The sequence below is a fragment of the Notamacropus eugenii genome, chromosome 4 (assembly GCF_028372415.1).
Source record: "Notamacropus eugenii isolate mMacEug1 chromosome 4, mMacEug1.pri_v2, whole genome shotgun sequence".
NCBI lineage: Eukaryota > Metazoa > Chordata > Mammalia > Diprotodontia > Macropodidae > Notamacropus > Notamacropus eugenii.
In genome coordinates this window covers 4,078,678-4,101,511 of record NC_092875.1, presented here as the reverse complement: position 1 = coordinate 4,101,511, position 22,834 = coordinate 4,078,678, and the positions used below count along the sequence as shown (strand labels likewise).

The following is a 22,834-nucleotide window of genomic DNA, read 5'->3' as shown; positions in this document are numbered from 1 at the left end:
GTCAGGATTGCAACTGATATTGACAGGTTCAAGACAAAATTTAAAGGGAATAAATATAAAATCTTACACTTAAGTTAAACGAAAGTCTTTAGAAGCACAAGAAGGCAAGATTTGGTGTTGTTTAGTCATTTTTTTAAATTGTGTCCAACTCTTCATTTGGGGTTTTCTTGGCAGAAATACTGGAGTGGTTCGTCATGCCCTTCTCCAGTTCATCTTAGAGATGAGGGAATTGAGGCAAACACAGTTAAGTGACTAACATGGAAGCAGTGAGTGAATGTCTGAAACTAGATTTGAACTCAGGAAGATGAGTCTTCTTGAATCCAGGCCTGGTACTCTATGTACTACTGTACCACCTCCCTGCTCCTAGCTTGGTAAAACAACAGTTTATCTGAAAAAGATCTGGAAGTTTCAGTGGACTGCAAGATGGTAACGAATCAGCCACGTGATATGGCAGTCAGAAAAGCTAATATGTTCTTCAGCTACATTAAAATGCACTTTAAGACATTTGAGAAAAAGGAGAAAGTCTCCTTGTACACAGTCCTGGTAAACTATATCTGGTGAATAGTGTACTTTTAAAGACTTTTATTTAACCTAAATGGATGACTTTATACTTATTTCCTTGAAATTTCAAGTTTCCTAAGGCTACAGTGCCCATATTTTTACATTTCTCCACAAATGGTAGGTTAACTGTTCCATCAACTGATCTGTTGAAGTTTGGCAAATTTGCCATATACAGAATAAATTGTACCCTAATATGCTAAGTACAAAAATCTCATATCTTTTTAAAGTTTGCATGAGACAATACTGAGCAGGCCATGAAATGAATGTCCTTATGGGGAATGAGAAAAGTTGAGAAACCAGATCTTTCTCAAAAACAACACCTTTATTTTTCTTAAACATTCTTCATATCTTTCATCACTCCAATTTACTGCTGATCATATTATTAAGTACTATTAAGTGTTTTATACCTGCTAGTTTTTTTGTTTTGTTTGTTTGTTTTACCAATATGGCATGTTGTTTTATCTATTCTTTTTGAAATCCCTTTTCTAACTTTCCTTTCCAATGACAGATTACTAGCACAGACAGAAAAACCTAAGAAGCACCACCAATCATACTGAAAACAAAATTCTTAGGTTCAGAGGCAATTAGAATTGTGAAGTGCTTCTTTGTTGTTTCCAAGGAGGTATGGCCCACTTGTACTGTTTTACCTTTGTCTCCTTCTTGATTTATATCTAAGCCCATGACAATTTTCTCTTTTTTGTTTTTGCTTTAGTTTTTCTTTCATATATTTTCAAGTGTTCTTTTGTCAACTATCCCAGTAAAATACAATAATGATCCCCATCATTGATCTGCCAGCATTTACACGCCCAGTGAATTCTAAATTGACATGTTGTGTTGTTAGGAGCACTTAGAAGTACTACTACACCTTTAGGTTTGGGTGTTTCCTTTTTCTGGACCTCCGTCTCCTTAGGAACCACTTCCTGGTTCTACCTCACTATGCTCTGAGTTCACGATTCTTCTGAGGACATTTCTGTGCCTCCATTTTCTATCACAGGTTGAAACTTCCATGCTAACAGCTGGATTTAAGTCTTCACAAAAGAGAGACTGTCCTTGAGAAGGCTGCGCAGGTGCTCTGGGGCCTGCAGGACCTCTCCTTCAAAGACTCATTTTTCAAGAAGTGGCAACTTGTCATAGCTTCTTTCCTTCCTACATATGGAACAACTATGACTTCAAGGCTCCATTTTAGAGTTTTCCCAGGAATCGATATATGCCTCACTGAGTCGCCCGTGGCAGACTGTTCTTTTCTTGAGAATCGGAATCACGGATGTCTTTCTCAGTGCTGCAGAACCTTTCTTCCCATCCTGTTCAGTCATCATGCTGGCCAGCTGGGATGGAGAGTTTAAGGAGACCTGGCATTCCTCCGGGCAGCAGGGGGCGCGCTCAAGGCCTCCTCCGGCCTTGGGAGTCATTCCTTTCCAGAGCAAATGTCATTCTCTGGACACAGGAAGCAGTTCAGCTTCCCTGACTTGTCCTTTCTCAAACAGCCCCAGCTCTAGCGAATGGGCTTCCGGTCTTGAGATCTTTCACTCTCCATGACACAGATTGGAGGAAAGGTGGAGCATGGGGAAGGAGGCCCCGCCCCCTAGGCACCTCCCCAGGTCACGTGGCGCAAGGAAGCCTAGAGGCGACTTCCTGTTTTCTAAACGTCATTTCCTGCGCTCACGTTCATGGTCACTTCCGGTCCTCCGGGTCATGCGTCATTTGCGCGCGTCTCGCGCGTTCTGTGGGCGTCTCTTGCTCCGCCGTCTTGGGCCGCCTTGGTTCGTTTCGCCCTCAGCCGCCGCCACCAGGGTCCGAGTCCTGCGTCCCGGGTCTCGGACCAGGGTGAGTTGGGGCAGGGACCCGAGGGGGCAGGGGAGGAGACACGGCCCCGGCGGCAGGCCCGGGCTGCGGAACTCCGCAGGCGGGCGAGGGTTGGAGGCGCGCTTGCGCAGTTTGGAGCGGCGCCCCGGCCCTTCTCCGAGCGGGGCGCTCATTGGTCATCCGCAGGGGCGGGATGGGGCCCGGTAGCCAATCAAGGCCCGCTAGTGCTCTTCCTGCTCCGCGTGGCGCGTCTCCCCGCCTTCGTCCCTGCTTTACCCGCTCTGCTCCGCTTGTGCTGCGCTGCCGCCTGCCGCTGCTCGGGGCTCCCCGACCCCGCGGAGGCTCCTCTCGGCCTCCCAGAAGGCCGCCGGCGAGCGCTTAGGGAGCGCCTGCCGTGTGCCAGGCCGAGCGTCCTCCGCAGCTCCGGACCGGAGATGGAGGGCTGCCCGCGGGGGTCTCCGGCCCTCCCGGAGGGCGGGGGCGCTCCCCCTTTTGTGCCCCCGGTGCTCCGCGCACAGCCGGGGCCGCCAACAGCCGCACGTGGCCCTGCACGTGCCAGGGAGGGCACTGTCCCCTCCAGAGTCATCGCAGCCCAGGGGCAGGACAGAAGCCAAGACGGTGCCAGGGCCCCGGATGCAGGGGTGACCCCGTTGTGCCGGAGGAGTCTTCACGATCCTGGCAGGGTTTGCGGCCCCGTCCGCGGAGACCTTCCCCGGGTGCTGCGGCTGCCGCGCGTGCTGCGTGGCTTAGAGCTGAGTGCGGGTGGATGAAGGTAGAGCCGGCGCTTAGCGCAGGTGGAGAAGCCTGGAGCTGCCCGGCGCGGCCCTGTGTGCCTAATGGGGGCTTCTTTCTTCCCCAGCTCTGCCTTGTAAGGACTCGGCTCTTCTGCCCAGAAGAAGGAGGTTGGAAAAGCCCAGCATGGCCCCTGTGCTCCTAGCAGCCAGGGCCTGCCAGGTGAGAGAGGCCTTGCCACCCAGTTTAGAGCAGGAGGGGAGCTCTGCCATCATCTCTGGTCCGCTCATGTTACACAGGAGGGGACTGAGTGAACTGAGAATTCCTAAGTGTAAGTGGGGACGAGGGCCTTGAACCCGTTTCTCTTTCAGAGAACCCATTGCTTACCCTTTTATTTCACGTCATTGTCTGTTGATGTTAGAGGCAGCTGGCAGTCCAGTAGATAGAGCCCTGGGCCTGGGGTCAGGAAGACCCGAGTTCAGACCCAGCCTCAGACACTTCCTAGCTGTGTCATCCTGGACAAGTCACTTAACCCTTTGTGCTTGTTTCCTCATCTGTGAAATGAGGAAAGTAGTAGCACCTACCTTTCAGGGTTGTTGTAAGGATCAAATTTGCAAACCATAAAGTATTGTATGGATAGTAGCCATTATTATATTTAATATATACATGCCTCCTACCTCAGGCATTCTGATGTCCCAGTTCCTCCTTCTGCTTACTTCCCATGATCTCTACCTCCCCTGAGCCCTTTTCAGAGGTAATGATCAGACCCTTGACTTCACCATCACCCACAAATGTTCCACTTGAGCATCCATGAACCCCTGAAATTCCTTTATCTGGTCACCTTTTCTCATTCCACCCTGCCCTGTACGTTTGCTTCTCAACCCTTAAATTCTTGCCCAGAACATCACCCCTGCTTGGGCTGCATTGGCCTTCCTTCTGTAGCTAGAACCCTTGTTAGTTCAACTCTCCGCCGTCATGTATGCTCAGATCTCTTGTCCTGTGAGTGAGGCCGTTTCACCAAACTGCACTGTAAACACCCACCTCTTTTGTTCCTGCTCACATACTCCTGAATGGAGCAGCAGAGTCACCAAGTCCCCCATACTCTGATGACCAGGTCCAATCCAAATGTGTGAAATCATCACAACTCAGCCCTCCAGCAGCAAGACAAACCTTTTATTCTAGTTCCCCCACTCCCAGGTTCTTCTCCACCTACCAGAGGGGCTGGCCTAAACATCCTCATCTCACTGAACTCCTGAACTTGCTCCCTCCCAAACTGAGAAGGAGTCATCTAACCCTCACCCAAACATCTACTTGTATCCTCCTGAAGCTTTGTCTTACATGAAGAGTTGGCCCATTTTGCCAAGACCAGCCCCTCTACATGCACAGACCATCCTGTTCCCTCCCATCTTCTCCAGCAGATTACCCCCTCCCTATCCCCACTCTCTAGTCTTCTGTCTGTCTGCTAGCTGCTTCTCTGCTGCTGATAGAAATGTTCGCATCTCCCATGTCCTTTAAAAATACCCACTCATTGTAGCCATCCTGACCAGCCAAGTCCCTCATTCCTTTTCCCCCTCTCTGCTAAACTTGAGAAGGCCTTCTTGGGTGTGCCTGCACTTCTCCTTTCACTCTCTTCTAAACCTTCTAGAGTCTGCCCTCATCCAAAGGAAATGGCTCTCCAAAGTTACCAGGGATCTCCTAACTGCTAAATGCACTGGTCTTTTCTCAGTCCTCACCTTCCTGACCTCAAAGCCTTGGACACTGTTGACCACCCTCTTCTCCTTGAGGTTCTCCTTTGGATTTCCTCTCTGCTCCTGGGTTTCCTCTTACATGCCAGTTTCTTCCCAGCCATTTGTTGGGCTTGTTAACTGTGGATACTCCGAAAAGGGCTGTTTGGAACCTTTATCTTTCGTGGTGAGATGGCCTTATACCATCTCACTTGGTGACTTATTATTAATGCAGATAATTCCCAGATTTACATATCCAGCCTTAGTCTCCTCTGAGCTCTAGTCCCATCTCACCAGCTACCCACTGGACAACTTCCTCCATGTCCCATAAAAACCTTAAAACAGATATGGCAAAACTGAACTTACTGTCTTTTCCCTGCAAATCTTCCCCTTCTCCCAACTTTCCTCTTCCTGAGAAGCAGATCACTATTCTTCTGCCATTCTCCCAGTCCCCCAGTCTCATTGTTGTTATCCTTGACTCCTTACTCTAAGTATCCACCCAGAAGTCCAGTCTCATCATTTCTACCCTCATGGTACCTCACGTCTGCTTCCCTTTTTCTCCACTCAGATAGCCTCTAGCTTTGTGCAGGCCGTCATCACACCTGAACTCTGGCAGTAAGCTGCTGCTTGGCCTCTCTGCCTTGGCCTCCTCCTCTCAGCTGTCCAAGTGAATCTCCTAAAGCACTGACCATGTCACCTCCCTACTCAGTGAACTCCAGTGGCTCCTATTGCCTCCAGGATTGGCAATAAATACTGGCCATCGAATCCTTTCCCAACCAAACATCCTCCTATCTTTCCAGTCGTTTTGCTCCTCTCTCTGTAGGCTCCATGGTCTGGCTTCACTGGCCTTTCTGCGATGCCTTGAACAAGATACTTCGTTTCCTGCCTCTTTGCCTTTTTACTGACCGTTAATTCTCCTCTGCCTGTTCATTTCCTTGGGCTCCTCTGAAGCCCAGCTCAAATCCTTCGACAAGAAGTTTTTCCTAGTCACCTCCCTACTATGCATACCATTCCTCTGAGATTACCTCCATTTTATACTCTATGTTTGTTTTTCATGAGTCATTTTTGCATTTTGTCTCCCCAAATTGGAATGTGAGCTCCTGAAGGGTAGGAATCATGTTTGTGCCTTCCTTTGCATCCACAGAGTTTGATTCAGTACTTGGCACACGTAGGAAGCATTTCTTGCTTGTTGAGAGATGGTTGCCCACTTTCCTCCGGCTCTCATTTCTGTGGGCAGTATTTACTGATTTTCCCTCCATCCAGTCATGACCCATATGTGTAATGCTGAATTGGAAGCTTTTAGGGATGCCAAAAAATCTAAGCAAACAACAAAATTTAAATTATATTAATGGATCGTAATATGCTTCTTTAAGATACCGGAAGCTTTATTGCTCCTGTCAACACAGTTAAACTGAAAAGGTTGCTCAGGACCTTCTTAGGTCTTGGGGGCTTCGATATGTTCGATATTATAAGGTCTCACCCGTCTGTCATCTAGTACCAAATGTCCTCTAGATGGATGGTAAGGCTGCCAACACACTAGAACAAAGGCAAATCAGCTCCCATACAAGTGTTCAGAGAGCTATTTTTTGCATTTAGTTGCAGCCCCTGTTAAATAACTAAAAGCCATCTGTTTCAAAATGCTGCTGGTTTCCTTCCAGGGGTGATGAGGAAGAATGAGTCTTCCTCTTGGTCCCAGACCTTTTAATGTCATTGCAGTGATCTGTGCTGCTCAAGTGGATCATCCTCAAACCTATGTGGCAGTTGGATGAAGCCACAGGAACAGGCGTCCTGCCTTCCCCCTTCTAAGGTAGATCTGGGTGCTTCAGCAGGTTTCCGTTTCCCAGGAATTCTCTGACCATGATGGGTGGTGTGAGGAGATGATATCCTCTGTGTCCTCTCTACCATCCTCCTCCTGTTGAGAGCAAAGATCTTCCCACAGCCCCTCCAGCACTGACTGTCTCCGTCTTTTGTCATGTTGACTTAGCTTGCTGGATTTGAGGCAAAATGTAAAAGTGATTTTGGTATGACCATTCTCCATTCTTTCCTTATTTATCACTCCATAGTTTTATTTTTCTCACATTTAAACTTCTAGAAAAGGCCATTTCTGCTCATCACCTCTCCTTTTTGCTCACTTCACAGCCCTTTTTAGTAAGCTAGTTTTCTAACTTGTCACGTAACCAATGCAGTTTTCTCCCATGTTACTCCTGGTTACTTAATTAAGCCAGACCCAAAGATTCTTTCCTGACTTCTCTTCAGCCTTTGACATGTCTGGATATCCTCTTTCAGGGTTTTCAGGCCTCTGATTTGCCTTGCTTTTCCAGCCTGCCTGATTGCCTCTTCTCACTCTCTTTTGCTGGCCTGTCATCCTTGCGTCATGTTCCCTACCTGTGGGTGTGGACCTTCAGGCTCTGACCTTGATCTTCTCCTCATTGGTCACTGTGGGCTTAGCTTAGCTATGATCTCTCTGCAGATAACTCAGAGTCAGCCCTCTTCATTCTGCAGGACACCAGCCCTGCATTCCTCTGCATTGGACGGGACTTTCCAGGGGTATCTCCAGTCCAGAAGAGAGCTCATCTTTCCTCAGACATCTTCTGGGCTCCATCTCTGTGAGGCAGTCCCAGGCACAACTTTGGCACCTTTAACTCCTGACTGCATCTTCCCTTCACAAATCCACTTAGTTGCCAGATCTTGAAATTTCTGTCTCCACAGTCTTTGTCCACTCATACAGCCGCCCCCTGGCTCAAGTCCTTGTCACCACTTACTTTGACTATCTTCTCTGTAGTCCTTCCTCCATGCAGGTGCCAAAGCAACTTTGTTTACCCCATTCTTTTCCATGGGTCTCTGTGGCATTGAGGAGGACATAGACATATCTCTGTTTCCACAAACCTCTCATAAGCAGGACTTCCAGGCTGCAAGGTCTAGCTCTAGATTCTTGGCTGTATGGGGGCCCTCCCATGAGATGCTCCCATCTCCTGGCTCTGAGCCTTTGAGCTGGCTGTTTCTTACCTGGCCTGGACCATTCTCTCTCCTCTCCTTCTTGGGGTCTTTGAGCAATGCTCAACTTCAGGGAAACTGTGCCTGAACGTTTATTCCCAGAACACTTACTCTGCATTTGTTTGATATAGGCCTGCGCATGGGCTTGTCTTCTCTGTTGGGGTGGAAGCCTCTTTGGGCCATGGTCTGGTTTGCTCTTGTTTTTGCTAAGCCAGCACCTAGGTCATGCTTGGCACATAGTAGGCACTTAATTTCTTGTGTGTGCTTCAAGGAAAATTCCCATCATTCCCAGCAGTTTCTAAAGCACTTGAGCTCCCTTGGCAAGTTTATATATAAACGGGCCCTTGAGGTACAGAAGGAGAGGTGGCTTGGTATTATGGATAGACCATTGGTCTAGGGTTCTGAAGGCCTAGAGTGGAGTCCAAGCTGTGTGGCCCTGACATGTCTTTTGGCCTTCAGCTTATTCTTTAATTTGGAGATAAATGCATACATGCACTGCAGATATGTGCTTCTGTTACTGCTGTGGGATTCATATAGTAGGTACTCATACACTGGCTTTAGAATACTACAAAGCCCTCCATGCAAGTTCTGTCCTCTCCCTTACCCTCTCCCCTGCCCCCAGGCCCAGGTGATGGCTGCTGGCAAGTTTAGCACGTGTGTATTTGGTGTTTCAGGAGTCAGTGACCTTCAAAGATGTGGCCATAGACTTTACACAGGAAGAATGGGGGCACCTGGACTCTTCCCAGAAGGAACTGTACCGGGAGGTGATGCTCGAGAACTATAGCAACCTGGTGTGCCTAGGTAAGGATAGCTTCCTCCAGGACTCAAAATGTGTACATCGGGGTCTTTTGTTTCCAACATGAAATGTTTTAGAGTGTCTCATGTGATGTGCAATTATTGTTTGTCCTATGGAGACCAGAGATTATCCTTTGGGGAGCAAAAATCAGAGGTTTTTTGTTTTTTTATCAGCTATTTCCAAGTTAAAGGTATTTGCTATATATAGCTGGAAACTGGAAGCTTGATGGGGTTGTACCTCCCTCTCTGACCTTCCCCCCACCCTGGCCTTCCCTCAATTCCAAGATTCTGAGCTAAACTTTCTCTGCAGATTTCTGAAGGCAGGAAAGGTTCCTGTCCTCATAGGGTGGGAGTTTGTCTAGTGAACTCTTTTCCATTCTAAATCCAGTTGCATTTTGTGACTTATTCCCTCATAATCCAGAACATCCTTCAGTGATCCTCTTACCCACCTTGTGGGCCTTCACGTGACCACACTTTTCCCCAGGCCAGAAGGAGAGACAACTGAATTCTGAGGTGCCTCTTTTTCCCCCTTCATTTTCCCATTTTTGATGACCAGGACTTGCAGCCTGCAGACCAGACCTGATCTCCCATTTGAAGCAAGGGGAAGCCCCTTGGGTGGCAAGGAGAGACTTGGAGGCAGACACATGGGCAGGTGAGTGAGGGAGGGGAGGGAGAGAAATGCAGCTTGTGAGATGTGGGACAAGCTCCTGTCAGAGCTCGTCTGGCTTCTGGTCATTGGGGACACTGTGGTTGTAAACTGCTTCATAGGCCGTGATCCTGATTCTAGTAAATCACCTTCCTCCCTTCATGTATTTCCTAGGCTCAGAGAAAGAGGTCCCTTTGGGAAAGCTGAGAATCTTTATTCCCTTCTTACTTTGGGATAACCTTTCCCTGTTCCTCAGCAAACATTTATCATGTAGATACTGTAACTTAGCAGCTGAGGGCCGCTAGGAGCACCATAGTGCACAGAACTCTGGATCTGGAGTCAGGAAGGCTCATCATCCTGAGTTCAGATCTAGCCTCAGACACTTAAAGGTTGCGTGACCCTAGGCAGCTCACTTAGCCCTGTTTGCCTCAGTTCCTAATCTGTAAAATGAGAAAAAAAATGGCAAAGCAGTCCAGTATCTTTGCCAAGAAAACCTCAAGTGAGGGCATGAAAAGTCGGACATGATTAAAATAACTGAACAGTAACCTGCAGGTCAGGGACTGTCCTCAGCACGGGAGCTACAGAGGCAGAAAGTAAACACTCCTGCCCTCAAGGATCTCGAACTCTAGCGTGGGAGGAGCATGGACATGTAGAAGCAGAAGCAAACATAAAGGGCAGCTTTTCTTGGCGTATGAGGGAGGAGACCCCAGGCGCCAAGCAGCCAGGGAAGGTTTCACTAGAAGGTACTGCTTGATCTGAGATTGGAAGGGAATGAGGGGTTCATGGGGCAAAGGTGAGAGGCAGTGTATGAGCATGAGACCTGGAGATGAGACATTGAGTGACAGTGGGAGAAGGTCAGTGTAGACAGACTGGGGAGGGGAGAAGGGGCAGGACAGTGGAGACTGGAAAGGCAGCTTAGAACTGAGTAGACACAGGGCAGGAAATGCAGTAGATAAGTCCCCTTTGGATCCCCAGTGTAAGGAAGGGGCTTTGCAGTGCATCCTGCCAGGGATTTAGGCAGATCCCTCTGGCAGCTAAGTGGAGCATGGTTCAGAGGAGGGAGCTACTTGGGGTAAGGGGCCCAATTCACAGGCCATTGCAGACTAATTCATATTCCCATGTTCCTTGAATTCCTGTAATATTTGTGATTTCTTCTGGCATGATCCTTTTCCACACATGTTGCTCTACCACAATTTATTCAGGCATTCCCCAGTGACTGGGCACCTATTATTTCAAGTCTCTTTCACCTTTGTTCCCTCAACCTCTTGGAACCTCTCACTCTTTTGGAGGCTTACCATCTCATATCTCATCTCCAGAAGAGGCTTTTCGGATTGTTTCAGGTGTTCACCCCCCCACATCCCATCCACGCACACATACTCTAACTCACTGTATTTTTTATGTGAGTTATATGTTCCACACATTTGATTTTCAGGTGTTTGTTCATCTGTGAATCGATATCCTCCCTAGTAGGATGTACGTTCCTTGAGAGCAGAGCCAGTCTCACATTTGTCTTTGTATCTCAGTCCCAGGCCTGGTGGCCAGCCAGTATTAACTATAAATACATGTAGATTGTTGAACTCTAAAAAGGCTTCACCATGGCTTGGCCCTTTTCAAAGTGATCACAAATATAGATGCAAGCTGGTATTGTTTAACAATGCCAGGATCATAGATTCAAAGTAGGAACAGAACTGAAAGGTTGGCTTTCAACTTCCTCATTTAGAAGGGGTTCACCTCAGACATTGCAGCACATTTTCTATTTGACCCCAGAAGCCTGGCCTGAAGCAATGAGGTGGGAGCTGCAGAGGGCACACTTCATGCTGGCTTCCAGGAAGATCCTAAGGAGCAGAGCTATGTGGAACTCAGTGGTGTGTCTGGCACCTGGTTCTAGGGCAGAGGTCTTACAGAGGGCTCTCCTTTCTAGTACTGGTTGACCATGTGGATTTTTTGTTATAAGGTCACTCAGCGTCACACAAGTGGCCAACCTGAGGTTTGAACCCAAGTCTCCTGACTCCAAATCCAGAACTTTTCCCAAAACATTTCAGGCCCTGATTATATCTCACCAGCTTATTGCAATGATCTCATTAAGGTCTTCCTGACTCAAGCCATTTTTCCCTCCAGACCATATTCCACACAGCTATGAAAGCTCTGATCTTGTCACACACCCCGCCCCCCCTCCACTCGCTCACATCCCAGGGTTCTTTACTGCCTCTAGAATTACTACAGAATTTGCAAGTTAGAGGAGACTTTGTATCTTTCTAGTCCGGTTTGTTCAAGGATTCCTCACTCTAACATATCCAACAGGTCAGTTATCTAGGCCATGCTTTTGTAGGCCTTCAGAGAAGATGCCCACCACCTCTTGAAAAAAGCCATTCCAACATTTGCTCAGCTCTAAGTACTGAAAGTTGTACCTGACATCTGCCCTAAGTTTCCCTTTTTGCAGTAAAGATGTGAGTGATTTGAGAGTGGGATGGGATTGAGACAGATGGTCGTGAGTGAACCAGTAATGGGAATTCTATGTGGCACAGTGAAAGGAGTGAGCCGAATTGTAGTAGGATAGGGTTGAGGATGGGCATGAGAGAACAGAAGGTAGGGGTTAAAGGCAGCTAATTCTGAGGGATTTGAGCCAGTGGCTTAAGTAAATGAGGACAAGGAAAATAGTAATGGTGTGAGTTTATGCTGGCCACATAGGGATAAAGTTTACAGTTGTCAGAGGGTAGTTTTGCAGAAGGACACTGGGCCTTTGTTAAAGCCTTCTCTTGTTTTCTGGGTGGTCAGAACAGGAAGTGGTGCAGGGGTGTCGAGGCTGCCAGATCTTTTGGGGTACTGGGCCTTGGTTGCCCCCTTCTGTTCCACTCAGCTTTGGTAGGGGTGGAATGGACAGTGAAACAACAGGTTTCACTTGGTCACCCCTGAGTGCCCCATGATAAGTAATGTCTCCTCCTTGCTCCCATACAAAGAATTATGGCAGAGGAGTAAATAAGTCTGTACCTTATAGGATTGGCATTGAGACCATTATTAGCAAAAACATCAGAATAAAATACTGGGGCAGGGTGGGGTGAAGACAGATTGTTTCTCCCATGAAGAACTAAATCCACTCCATGAGTATGGGAAGGGATGTACAATTGTCTTTTTCATAATTTGGATGGCATCCAATTAACCAGGGTTACTCATTGTATCCCCAAACCATTACTTCAGACCACTCAGACACCTCCCTCCCCCAAGCCAGGACCAGAGGGCCAGTGTCACTGGATCAAAGAGTACGTGGTGGGGAGTAAGGTTTCAGAAGAGTAGACAAATAGAAGGGGGGGCTGTGTTACAAAAGGGATCGAAAGCCAACAGGATTTTCTATTTGATCGTAGACATGATGGGAATGGGGCATCAGTGGAGTTTGAGTTGGTGGGGAGAGAAGAGAAGTGACATGATCAGACCTGCCTTGCGCTTTGTTGGCTGAATGTGGGATGGATTGGGGCAGGCAGATCCACCAACAGCCATTTCAGTAGTACAGGTTTGAGTGATGAGGACCTGCACCAGGGTAGGGGCATTTGGAGATGGGATGTTGGAGTAAGAGAGATAGATGTAAAAATCATCAAATGGTAGTTTGATGTTCGTGATCTGCTGTGGTCACTGAGTCCAGTAGTAGAGGAAGGGGAGAAAGGTACCTCGGACAGAACCCTGATGAAACCTGTGCTTTGTAGGTATGATCTGGAGGAAAATTCAGCAGAGGAGACAGGCATGCTCAGAGAGGGAGGAGGAGAATCAGAAGAGGGTATCTAAAGCAGAATTTATCATTTCCCTCAACGTTCTCATCTTCCTTCCTTACCCATTACTATAGAGGGCAGCACTGTTCTCTCAGGCTTCCAACATAGGTGTCCTCTCCCTCTCCCACTCTTTACTATCTCTCACCTCCATGTTCAATTTGCTGCCAAAGCCTGTCAACTTCACCTCTGCAGCATCTCCTGATTATGCCCCATCCTCTCCTCTGACCCTGCTCCCATCATGGTGCAGGCCCTCATCACCTCACATCCGTACCCTGCAATAGCTGCTGGGGGGTGTGCCTGCCTCTATCCTCACTTCAGTTCATCCTCCGTTCAGCCACTGAAGGAATTTTCCTAAAGCACAGGTCTGCTCATGTTATTCCCCTACTCAGTAAACTCCAGTGTCTATCTGTCACCTTCAGAACAAATACACAATGCTTTGGTGTTCAAAGTGCTTCAGAACCTGCCACCCCTGCCCTTACCTTTCCAGTCCTTTTACTCTTTAGTAACCAGTCTGTTGGCATATATATTCGTAGCTTTATGCTCAAATGTCTTTGTCCAGGAGGAGACTCAACTATTTGTAAATATTGTCTCTGCTCATTGGTTCAGTTTTTTTAACTTTTTCAAGGTTAAAGTCTTTTCAGTATCTCTCTATCCATTGAACACAGTTTTGTACTGCCTGATTTCCAAATGACATTTTTATATCATTGGAGAAAGATTTCATGAGATGTCTTGAAAGGCTTAATGGGATTTTAGTGGAGACACTCTAGCCCAGAGCTTCTTCTTGGAGCAATAAAACATGAAAAAAGGCTATGTTGTCAGTATAGGTAAGTGAGCATTTCTCAAGCACCTGTGCTATGTCTCCCTCCCAAGGCTGTTGTGAGGATCAAATGAGATAAGATTTGTAAAGCCCTTATCAATTGCCTGCTTGTTCCAAACACTGTGCTAAGTGCCAGGAATACAGAAAGAAATAAAAGATAGTTTCCGCCCTCAAGGAGAATGCCATCTAATGGAAGAGAGGAGGGGAAAACAAATATATACAAAGTAAACTATAAGCATAAATATGAAAATATTAAGAGGGAAGACTCTGGAATTAAGAGGTGACAGAGAAGGCTTCTAGTAAAAGAAAGGATTCTAGCTGGACTGAAAAGCAGGCAGGATGGTCAGGAGGCAGAGCAGAGGAAAGTGTTCTAGATGGTTCTGTAGGCAATAGGAAATGAGCCAATAGGGAGAGATTGAGAATAAGGAAAAGGGATGGAATAGGAGGCAGTGTGTTGGAGGAGAGTGGATGGAATGGGATCACTTGAATAGGGAGAGAGATTCACGTGGGGTAAAGAGCAAGGCCACCTCATCATGTCAGACTGGTGAGGGACAAGAGGACCAGTAGATGGAGAAAATGCCTAGAACCAAGAGATGGAAAACCTTGTTTGTAAAACACCCAGGAGGCCATTGTCCCTGGACTGAAGGTAGGTGTTGGGGGAGTAAGGTATAAGAAGACTGGAAGGAAAAGAAAGGGAAATGTTGTGAAGGACTTTGAATGTCAGTCAGAGGATTTTGTATTTTATTCTGCAATCAGTAGGGAGTCCCTGGGGTTATAGAGCAGGAGAGTGACATGATCAGACTTGCACTTTAGGAAAATCTACTTTGTTTGATGAAGGGAAGGTAGATTGGAGGCAGGCAAACATTCCCTTCCCCCCTTCCACAGTCACAATAAGCCAAGCCTAAGTTGATGAAGACCTTCCCTGAACTGGTAGCATTGTCAGAGGAGAGAAGGAGGCATGTTCCAGAGATGTTGCAAAGTTGAATTCGACAGATCTTGATAACATTGGATATGGCAGATGAGAGAGAGTGAAGAATCTAAGATGCTCCAAGATAGGTTGGGAGCCTGCGGGACTGGGAGAATGGTGGTATCCTTTACAGAAATAGGGAAGTTGGGGAGGGGTGGGGATGGTTTAGGGGGGAAAATAATGAGTTCCCTTTTGAGCATAGTGACTTTATGTTTTCTACTGGACATCCAGTTTTAAGTGTCTGAAAGGTAGTTGGAGATGAGAAACTGGAGGTCAGCAAAGAAGTTTGGACAGAAAAAGTAGATTTGAGAGTCATCAGTACAAAAGATGGTCATTAAATCCATGGAAGCCAATGAAATCACCAAGTAAAATAGTATAGAAGGAGCAGAGGGCCCAGGACAGAGCCCTGAGGGATATCTATGGCATGAGGGCATCATCAGTATGGTGATCCAGCAAAGGGGACAGAAGGAAGAGTCAGAGGTAGGAGGAGAACCAGGAGACAGGGATGTCCCAAAAACATAGAGGGAAGAGAAATATCAAGGAGGAATGAGTAACAGCATCCAGTGCTGCGGAGAGATCAGAAATGTGGAACGAGAAATGACTATTGGGTTTACAACTTTAGTAACATTAGTAACTTTGGAGAGAGACATTTTGGTGGAATGATGAGGTCAGAGCCAGATTGTAAGGGGATGAGGGAGTGAGAAGAGACAAAGGTATCTCTTAGAGGATCTTTTTGAGGAATTTATCTACAAAGGGCAGAAGAGAACATAGGCCAGTAGTGAACTGAGATGAAAGGATCAGAGGTGGGTTTCTTCAGGATGGGAGAGAGGTGATTATGTTTGTAGGCAGTAGGAAATGAGCCAATAGACAGGGAGAGATTGAGTAAGTGAAAGGGATGGAATAGAAGGCAGTCTATTGGAGGAGAGGGGATGGAATGGGATCACTTGAATAGGGAGAGGAATTCACGTGGGGTAAAAAGTAAGGCCACCTCATCCTGTCAGACCGGGGTGAGGGACAGAGGGCCAGAAGGCACATATGTGAGAGGAGATGAAGAGGAGGGAAGAAGGAGTTCATGGCAGACAGCCTCATATTTTTCTGTAAGATATGAAACAATTATTTGTTTGTTTTTGGCCTTCATTCTTCCTCTGTTCACCTCTTACTGCAAGGTTTGCCGTATTTTGTATTAAGTGTTATCTCCGATTGCTTGGTTGTTCCCATTCAGATGTCAGAGCTACCCAGTAGTCATATTTGTCATTCCAGTGATCATCTGATTATTGTAGTATTTCAAAATAAAATTTCCCTATTTGGGGTCTTTTTAAATATCTTAAATTTCTGACACTGTGCCTTTATGTGTTGTCTGTGAGTTTCCTAGTATATACACAGATGAGACATGGTCCATCCAAATTGTCAGAAAGCATACAATTTAGAAACTGAAATAATGACGGAGGCCTTGGGGAAGGAGGAAAGAGAAAAAGAATGGATCGGTCTCTTTGTTTTTCCCTTAGGAATTCATCTAGAAGAACCAAAGGGAATAAAGATCAGAACTGTAGACTGAGTGTCAAGGCCACCCACCTAGTGCAGGGATACTCATGATCGTCCCTGATGGTGCTCCAGTCTCTACACTCATATTGCCCATATTCACTTTGAGTAAGTTCCTCTATCACGAGGAGGCAGCGCTAGGGGCCACAAGAGCAAAATCACCAGCAGCACTAGGATGACCAGTAGAAGATCCAGTCAAACAGTAAGCATTTATGAAGCATCTCCTCTGTGTCAGGCCCTGTGCTGTGTCAGGGATATGAAAAGAATCAGAGGACAGACCCTCCTCAAGAAGCTTCCAGTCTAGTTTGGAGAGGGGAGGAGGGGAGGGGGCAGCAGTGTGCAAATGCAAACAAATTATGTACAAGATAAATAATTATTGTTGTGTTTCCCCTTCGTTTTCGAAGAAGACCATGACACAAGGGAGGTGATGGCATGGCTTGCACTTGACTCTGATGGGAACGGAGGAGGGCTGTGCAGGGTCACCGGTCTCACTGTCTTTTCCAGAGCCATCTGGGGCCAGTGGTGAAATATTCATCGGGATGATTGGAGATGGCCCAGGATAAACTGGGAGACCTTGGCCCTTTTAAGCTAAGGTCTTTTCAGGTTCTCACTTTGAGTGAGAATAAATAATAAATAGCAGTGAAGGTGCTAGAATTAGGAGGGCTTCCTAGAAAAGATGGGATTTTAGTTGGGGACTTAGGCATGTGACTTGAATCACTTTTCTCCCAGGTTTGCTCAACTGTAGAATTAGGGAATTGAACAAGGTGAATTCTTGATTATCTTCTACTCCTGACGTTGACTCTGCAAGGCACGCCTTCCAGTTTTGTGCATCTCTCATTGACATGTATTCCTTCTTTCTGTTAAAATGAACAGGGTATCCCTCTCACTTATCCCTCAGTCTACCTCTTATAACTGCATCCAGTAGTTTACTTATAGTAAGCTACAGGTTTACATTTTTGTTGTTGTGGAAGCAGCTCAGTGGCAAAATAGAGTGTTGGACTTGGACCCAGAAGGACAGTCCCAGCTTCCTATCCTGCCTCATTCATTCACTGAGTGCGTGACGCTGGGCAGGTCACTTAACCTCATCTTGGCTAATTCCCATCTTTAAATGGGTGACAATCATAGGCCTCAATTCATAGGTTTGTGGTGAGGTTCACTTAAAATAACAAGTGAAATACTTAATGGTGATAGGCAAATGTAATCCAGTATTGATAGGAAAGTTCTGCAGTGGGTTGAAATAGAAATAGCCTTGGGCTTGGAGTCAGAAGGTGTTGCTTCAAGTCCGGGTTTTGACATTTACTGGCACTGCAACTTTGGCCAAGAAACTATATCCCATAGATTTGTTTCCTCATTTGAAAAGATAATCACTGAACCATTTATGCACATTGTGTTTGACTGTCAATATGAAAGATTTTTTGAAATATAAGTTATAGACCTAGTGATGTTTCCATTCTTCTTCTGAACGCTCCTTTTTCTTTTGAACATATCACCAGTCTTATGATCTTCTACATTCATAGTCTCAGAATTAATCTTTACCTATTTAGTCTTGTCCCTAGCAGCCAGGTAGAACTGGATAGAACCCTGGGCCTAGAGTTAGGAGGAACTAAGTTCAAATCCAGCCTCAGACTGTGACTGAGGTTTTAGCTCTGTAACTCTGGACAAGTCACGTAACCTCTGCTTGTATCCGTTATCTCAGCTATAAAGTGGGGACAGTAATGTTGAATCAAATAAGAAAAATTTTAAAGCACTGTTTTGTTATATATACATATACATGTGTGTATATATATACGTATATAGAAACAAATGCTTGTTTGTTTTTCCTTCTGCATACTGATCAGTTGCTGAGTCTTGTCTATTCCATTCTATCCAGTTTTTGTTGTTTTTTTCTACTCACATGGCCATTAGTACTTCTCACCTGGACTATTACAATAGCTTCCTAATTAAATGACCTGAGTCAAGTCTGACCTATATTTTTTGGCCTATATACATATAGTTGCCTAAGTGACATTCTTAGAGATTATGTCAGACCATGTCTTTCTTCTCAGTAAGCTCTACTGACTCCCTGTTTTACTTCTAGCTTGCAGTGCTAAATGCTGCAGTTTGAAGTCAAAAGCCTCTAGCAGTCAGTAAACATTTATTAAGCATCTTCTGTGTGCCTGGCACCATGCTAAGTGCTGGGGATACAAAAAAAAAAAAAAAAAAAGCAAGAGACAGTCCCTGTCCTTGAGGAGCTCATAGTCTTATGGGGGAGATGACATTCAAACAATTATGCACAAACATGCTATATACAGGATAAATAAGCAGTAATTAAGAAAGATGACACTAGAATTAATGGATTAGAGAAAGCTTCCTCTAAAAGATGGAATTTTGACTGGGTCTTCAAGGAAGCCAGTAGTTAGAGATGAGGAGAGAGTATTCCAGGTAAGGGAAATAGCCAGAGAAAACGATAGAGCCAAGAGATAAGAGTGTCTTGTTCATGGAACAGGAGGCCAGTATCACTAAATAGAAGTCTGTGGCAAGGTCGAGTGTAAAACAGACTAGAATAAAGTAGAAAAGAGCTAGGCTATGAAGGGATTTGAATGCCAAACAGAATTTTGTATTTGATCTTGGAGGCAATTAGGAAGCCACTGGTGTTTGGGAAGGTTGTGTGTGATATGGTCAGACCTGTGGTTTAGAAAGATAGCTGAATGAAAGATGGATTGGATTGGAGTCTAAGGCAGACCAACAAGCAATTAGAATACTCCAGGTTTGAGGTGGGTGAGGGCCTGCCCCCAAATAGGGACAGCATCAAAGGAGAGAAAGGGGGTTGAGTGATGTTGAAAAGGTGAAATATGTAGGTGTTAGCAACAGATTGGATATGAGGGGTGAGTGATAGTGAAGAGTCTAGGATGACACCTAGGTAGTGAGGCTAAGAAATGGGAGGATTAGTGTTGCCCTCTGCAGTAATGCAGTAAAAGGGGAATTAGATAGAGGGAAGGTTTAGGGGGAAAGATGAGTTCTGCTTAGGACATGATGAGTTTGAGATATCTACTGGACATCCCTTTAGAGATGTCTGAAAGGTGATTGGAGATGCAAGATTGAAGGTCAGCAGAGAGGTTAGGACAGGATAGGTAAATTTGAAAATCTTCAACAGAAATGACAATGAAATTCATGGAAACTGGTGGGGTCCGCAAATGAAGTGGTATTAGAGGGAGAAAAGAAGAAGGCCGGCCGAGTGGACAGAACCCTAAGAGACACCTACAGTTAAAGGGCAAGATCTGGATAAACTGAGCTCCAGCATACCATTCCATGATTATCATGTCTCCCATTTGTGAACTCTGTAGTCTAGCTAAACCAATCACTACCTCCTAATTCCCCGCTCCGCAAAATTCCTTTGCATTTTGAAAATATTCTCTGTATTTACATAGTCATGTTGGTTTCCCTAATAGAGCATAAGCTCCTTAAAGAACTATCTTCTTTGTCTCTGTACACACAGCACCCAGTGTAATGCTTGACACATAGTTGGAACTTAAATGAAGATAAGGCACTAATATTTATCCTACACTTTATACTTTGAAAGCCTCTTTTTCCTAATGGAAGAGACAGTAAAATACGATTAAATGTAGAGCAACATGAACAAGGGATAATGACACTTTATTTATTTCTTTCAGATTGTGAGACTGGGGCTGAAACCCAGGAATCAGCCATAAAGCTGGGCATTTCTTTAAAAGAATCATCCCCAGAAGGAATCACAAAGCATTTTTCCTGCGTCTCCAAGTTTGGAGGACTTTGGCAATGTTCTTCTAGTTTAGGGAAGCAATTAAATAATAAGGAGAAGTATGCTAAGACAATAAAAATCTCTAGAAGCAAAACTTGCAGTAATGTGAGAGGTCCTGATTGTTACAGATATGACGGAAGCTTAAGTTCATCTTCCATCCTTCTTCAACAACAAAGAGTTTCTCCAACAGAACATTCTCACCAATGTGATGCTCAAAGAAAGGTCTTCAGAGTATGTTCAGACTCTAGTAAGTGTAGTCAGATTTACTCAAGGAAGACATTTTGGAAGCCTAATAAATGTGAGAAATTCTTTGGTCACAGTTCTGGTCTTAATGAGGCCAATAAAAAACATGTTGATGAGAAACCTTACGAATACAAGGAATGGGAAAGAGCCTTCAACGAGAGCTCATCCCTTTCTATGCCTGAGACAATCCATCTAAGAGAGAAAATTCATGAACATGATGAATGTATTTCAGAACTTGATGAAAGTCAAAATATTTGTGCTGGAAAGAAAACTCATGAATGTAATAAATATGGGAAAGTCTTCCATCATGGACCAGAACATGCACAAAATCAGAGAGGTCAGTCTGAAGGGACATTGTATGAATGTATTGAATGTGGGAAAGTCTTTGCTTGGAATTCAAGACTTGCTTTGCATCGACGAATTCATACTGGAGAAAAACCTCATGAATGCAGTGAGTGTGGGAAGGCCTTCAACCAGAGAATTCATCTTACTCAACATCAGAAAATTCATACTGGAGAAAAACCTTTTGAATGTAATGAATGTGGGAAAAAGTTCAACCAGAAAATACACCTTATTCTTCATCAAAGAATTCATACAGGAGAGAAACCTTATGAATGTAATGAATGTGGGAAGGCCTTTCGAAGGGGAGAACAACTCACTCGACATCTGGTAATTCATACTGGAGAAAAGCCTTTTGAATGTAATGAATGTGGGAAGGCCTTTTGCCATAGAATACAACTTGCTCAGCATCAGAGGATTCATACTGGAGAAAAACCGTATGAATGTAATGAATGTGGAAGAGACTTTAGCCGGAGCACATACCTGACTGAACACCAGAGAATTCATACTGGAGAAAGACCTTTTGAATGCAGTGAATGTCCAAAAGCCTTCCGTTGCAAAAGATTACTTACTCAGCATCAGAGAATTCATACCAGAGAAAAACCTTATGAATGCAGTGAGTGTGGGAAGACTTTCTGCCAGAAATCAGGACTTAATCAACATCAGAAAATTCATATTGGAGAGAAAAATCTTATGAATTTAATGAATATGGGAAGTTCTTAAGTCAGAATATCAAATAATTAATGCTAGAGAAAAACCTTATCAATTCAGTGAAAATGACAAGGCCTTTGGCCAGAGAATAATCCTTATTTAGCATTATAGAAATCTTACAGGAGGAAAGTGGTAGAAATGTAATGAACATGTGGAGGTCTTTAATCAGAGAATTTATACTGGAGGGGAAAAAAAGACTATATAAGGCTTAGGAAGTTTATGTAAGTCAGAATCCAGAATTAGAAAATTTTGGAGGTGAAAGAGACCTCAGCAGCCATCTCATCCAACCTATATCTAAAAGAACTCACCACTGGGACATTCATAATGAGTGGTTGTCTAGTTTCTTTGATAACTTCCAATTATGGGAGAAGTCATGACCTGTTGTGGTTTACCATTCTACTTTTGGACAACTCATAAAATCGTCCTTTCCTAGAATAAGGCTAAATTCTCATCTTTATAAAATTAACCCATTGCTCCTGAGGCAGTTCTTACAGGCAAGAGCAATCAGCCATCCAGAATGCGTCCTTTAAATACTTTAACAGAGGTAGTAGTCCAATCCAAAACCATCTCCAAAATAAATACCCGAAGTTGTTATAAACATTGGCTAAAGTCTCTTCACCCTCATGATTTTGCCTGCACTGGATGCTGTCCAACAATACCCTTCTGAAGCCATAGCACTGAGATCTGCGCTGAGCGTTGCACATGTATTTCACTTGGGACTTGCGTAAAGAACTACTACTTTTTTATTTCTGAGTTATTACTCAATGTGATTCAAGATAAGCTTTTGCAACTTGTAAATCAGACTCGTTTTGAGCTTATAGTTTATTCAGATTTCCAGATCATTTTTCATAAACTTCTGTTGAATCATGCCATCTCCATTTTTGTTTTGAGAAATAGACTTTGTTTTTTAATTCAATCGTAAGACTTTATATTTACTTCAGTTAAATTCCATTTTAGTAAATATGACCCAGTGGTCTATATCCTTGCAAGACCTTTTTTGGTTCCTGAGTGCCATCCCATGTCTTATGTCTCCCTCCTTGATTTGTTTCATTTACAGATTTGGTAAGACATGTCATTTATCAGATCTGCTTGTTGAAAATTGATCAATGTCAATTTTGAAAGCAGAACGTTAGCCACAAATTATAGATGCTGAAAATAAGTACTGCATACAATTTAATTCAAGTTTAATAAGCTGCTGCACATTAAATCTGCTGTTGATTGCAAACAAAAGTCTTCATGCCAATGATAGTAAACTAATAAAGCATTAGAAAATACTGAAACTTTTATGACTTGACAACATTAAGCCTGTTCTCTTAAAACTGCTCTTTGAATTCTTATGATTCAGAATATCTGTTGCATCCTGGAAGTCCTTGAAGCTATATAATACTGTTACATATATCTTTGGCTTGTTTTCGCTTTCCATTCAATAAACCTTTCTTAATTTATAA

General features: G+C 44.7%; 1 protein-coding gene across 1 annotated transcript; it reads left to right on the top strand.

Moving 5' to 3' along the window:
• The first annotated feature begins 2,197 nt into the window (after positions 1–2,197).
• On the top strand, positions 2,198–22,834 carry LOC140498848 (uncharacterized). Its single transcript, XM_072599636.1, is given in 6 exon segments — positions 2,198–2,317; positions 2,320–2,385; positions 3,224–3,318; positions 8,489–8,615; positions 9,166–9,261; positions 19,987–22,834. Coding segments are annotated over 6 exon segments (1,860 nt in total). The 5' UTR covers positions 2,198–2,253; the 3' UTR covers positions 21,399–22,834.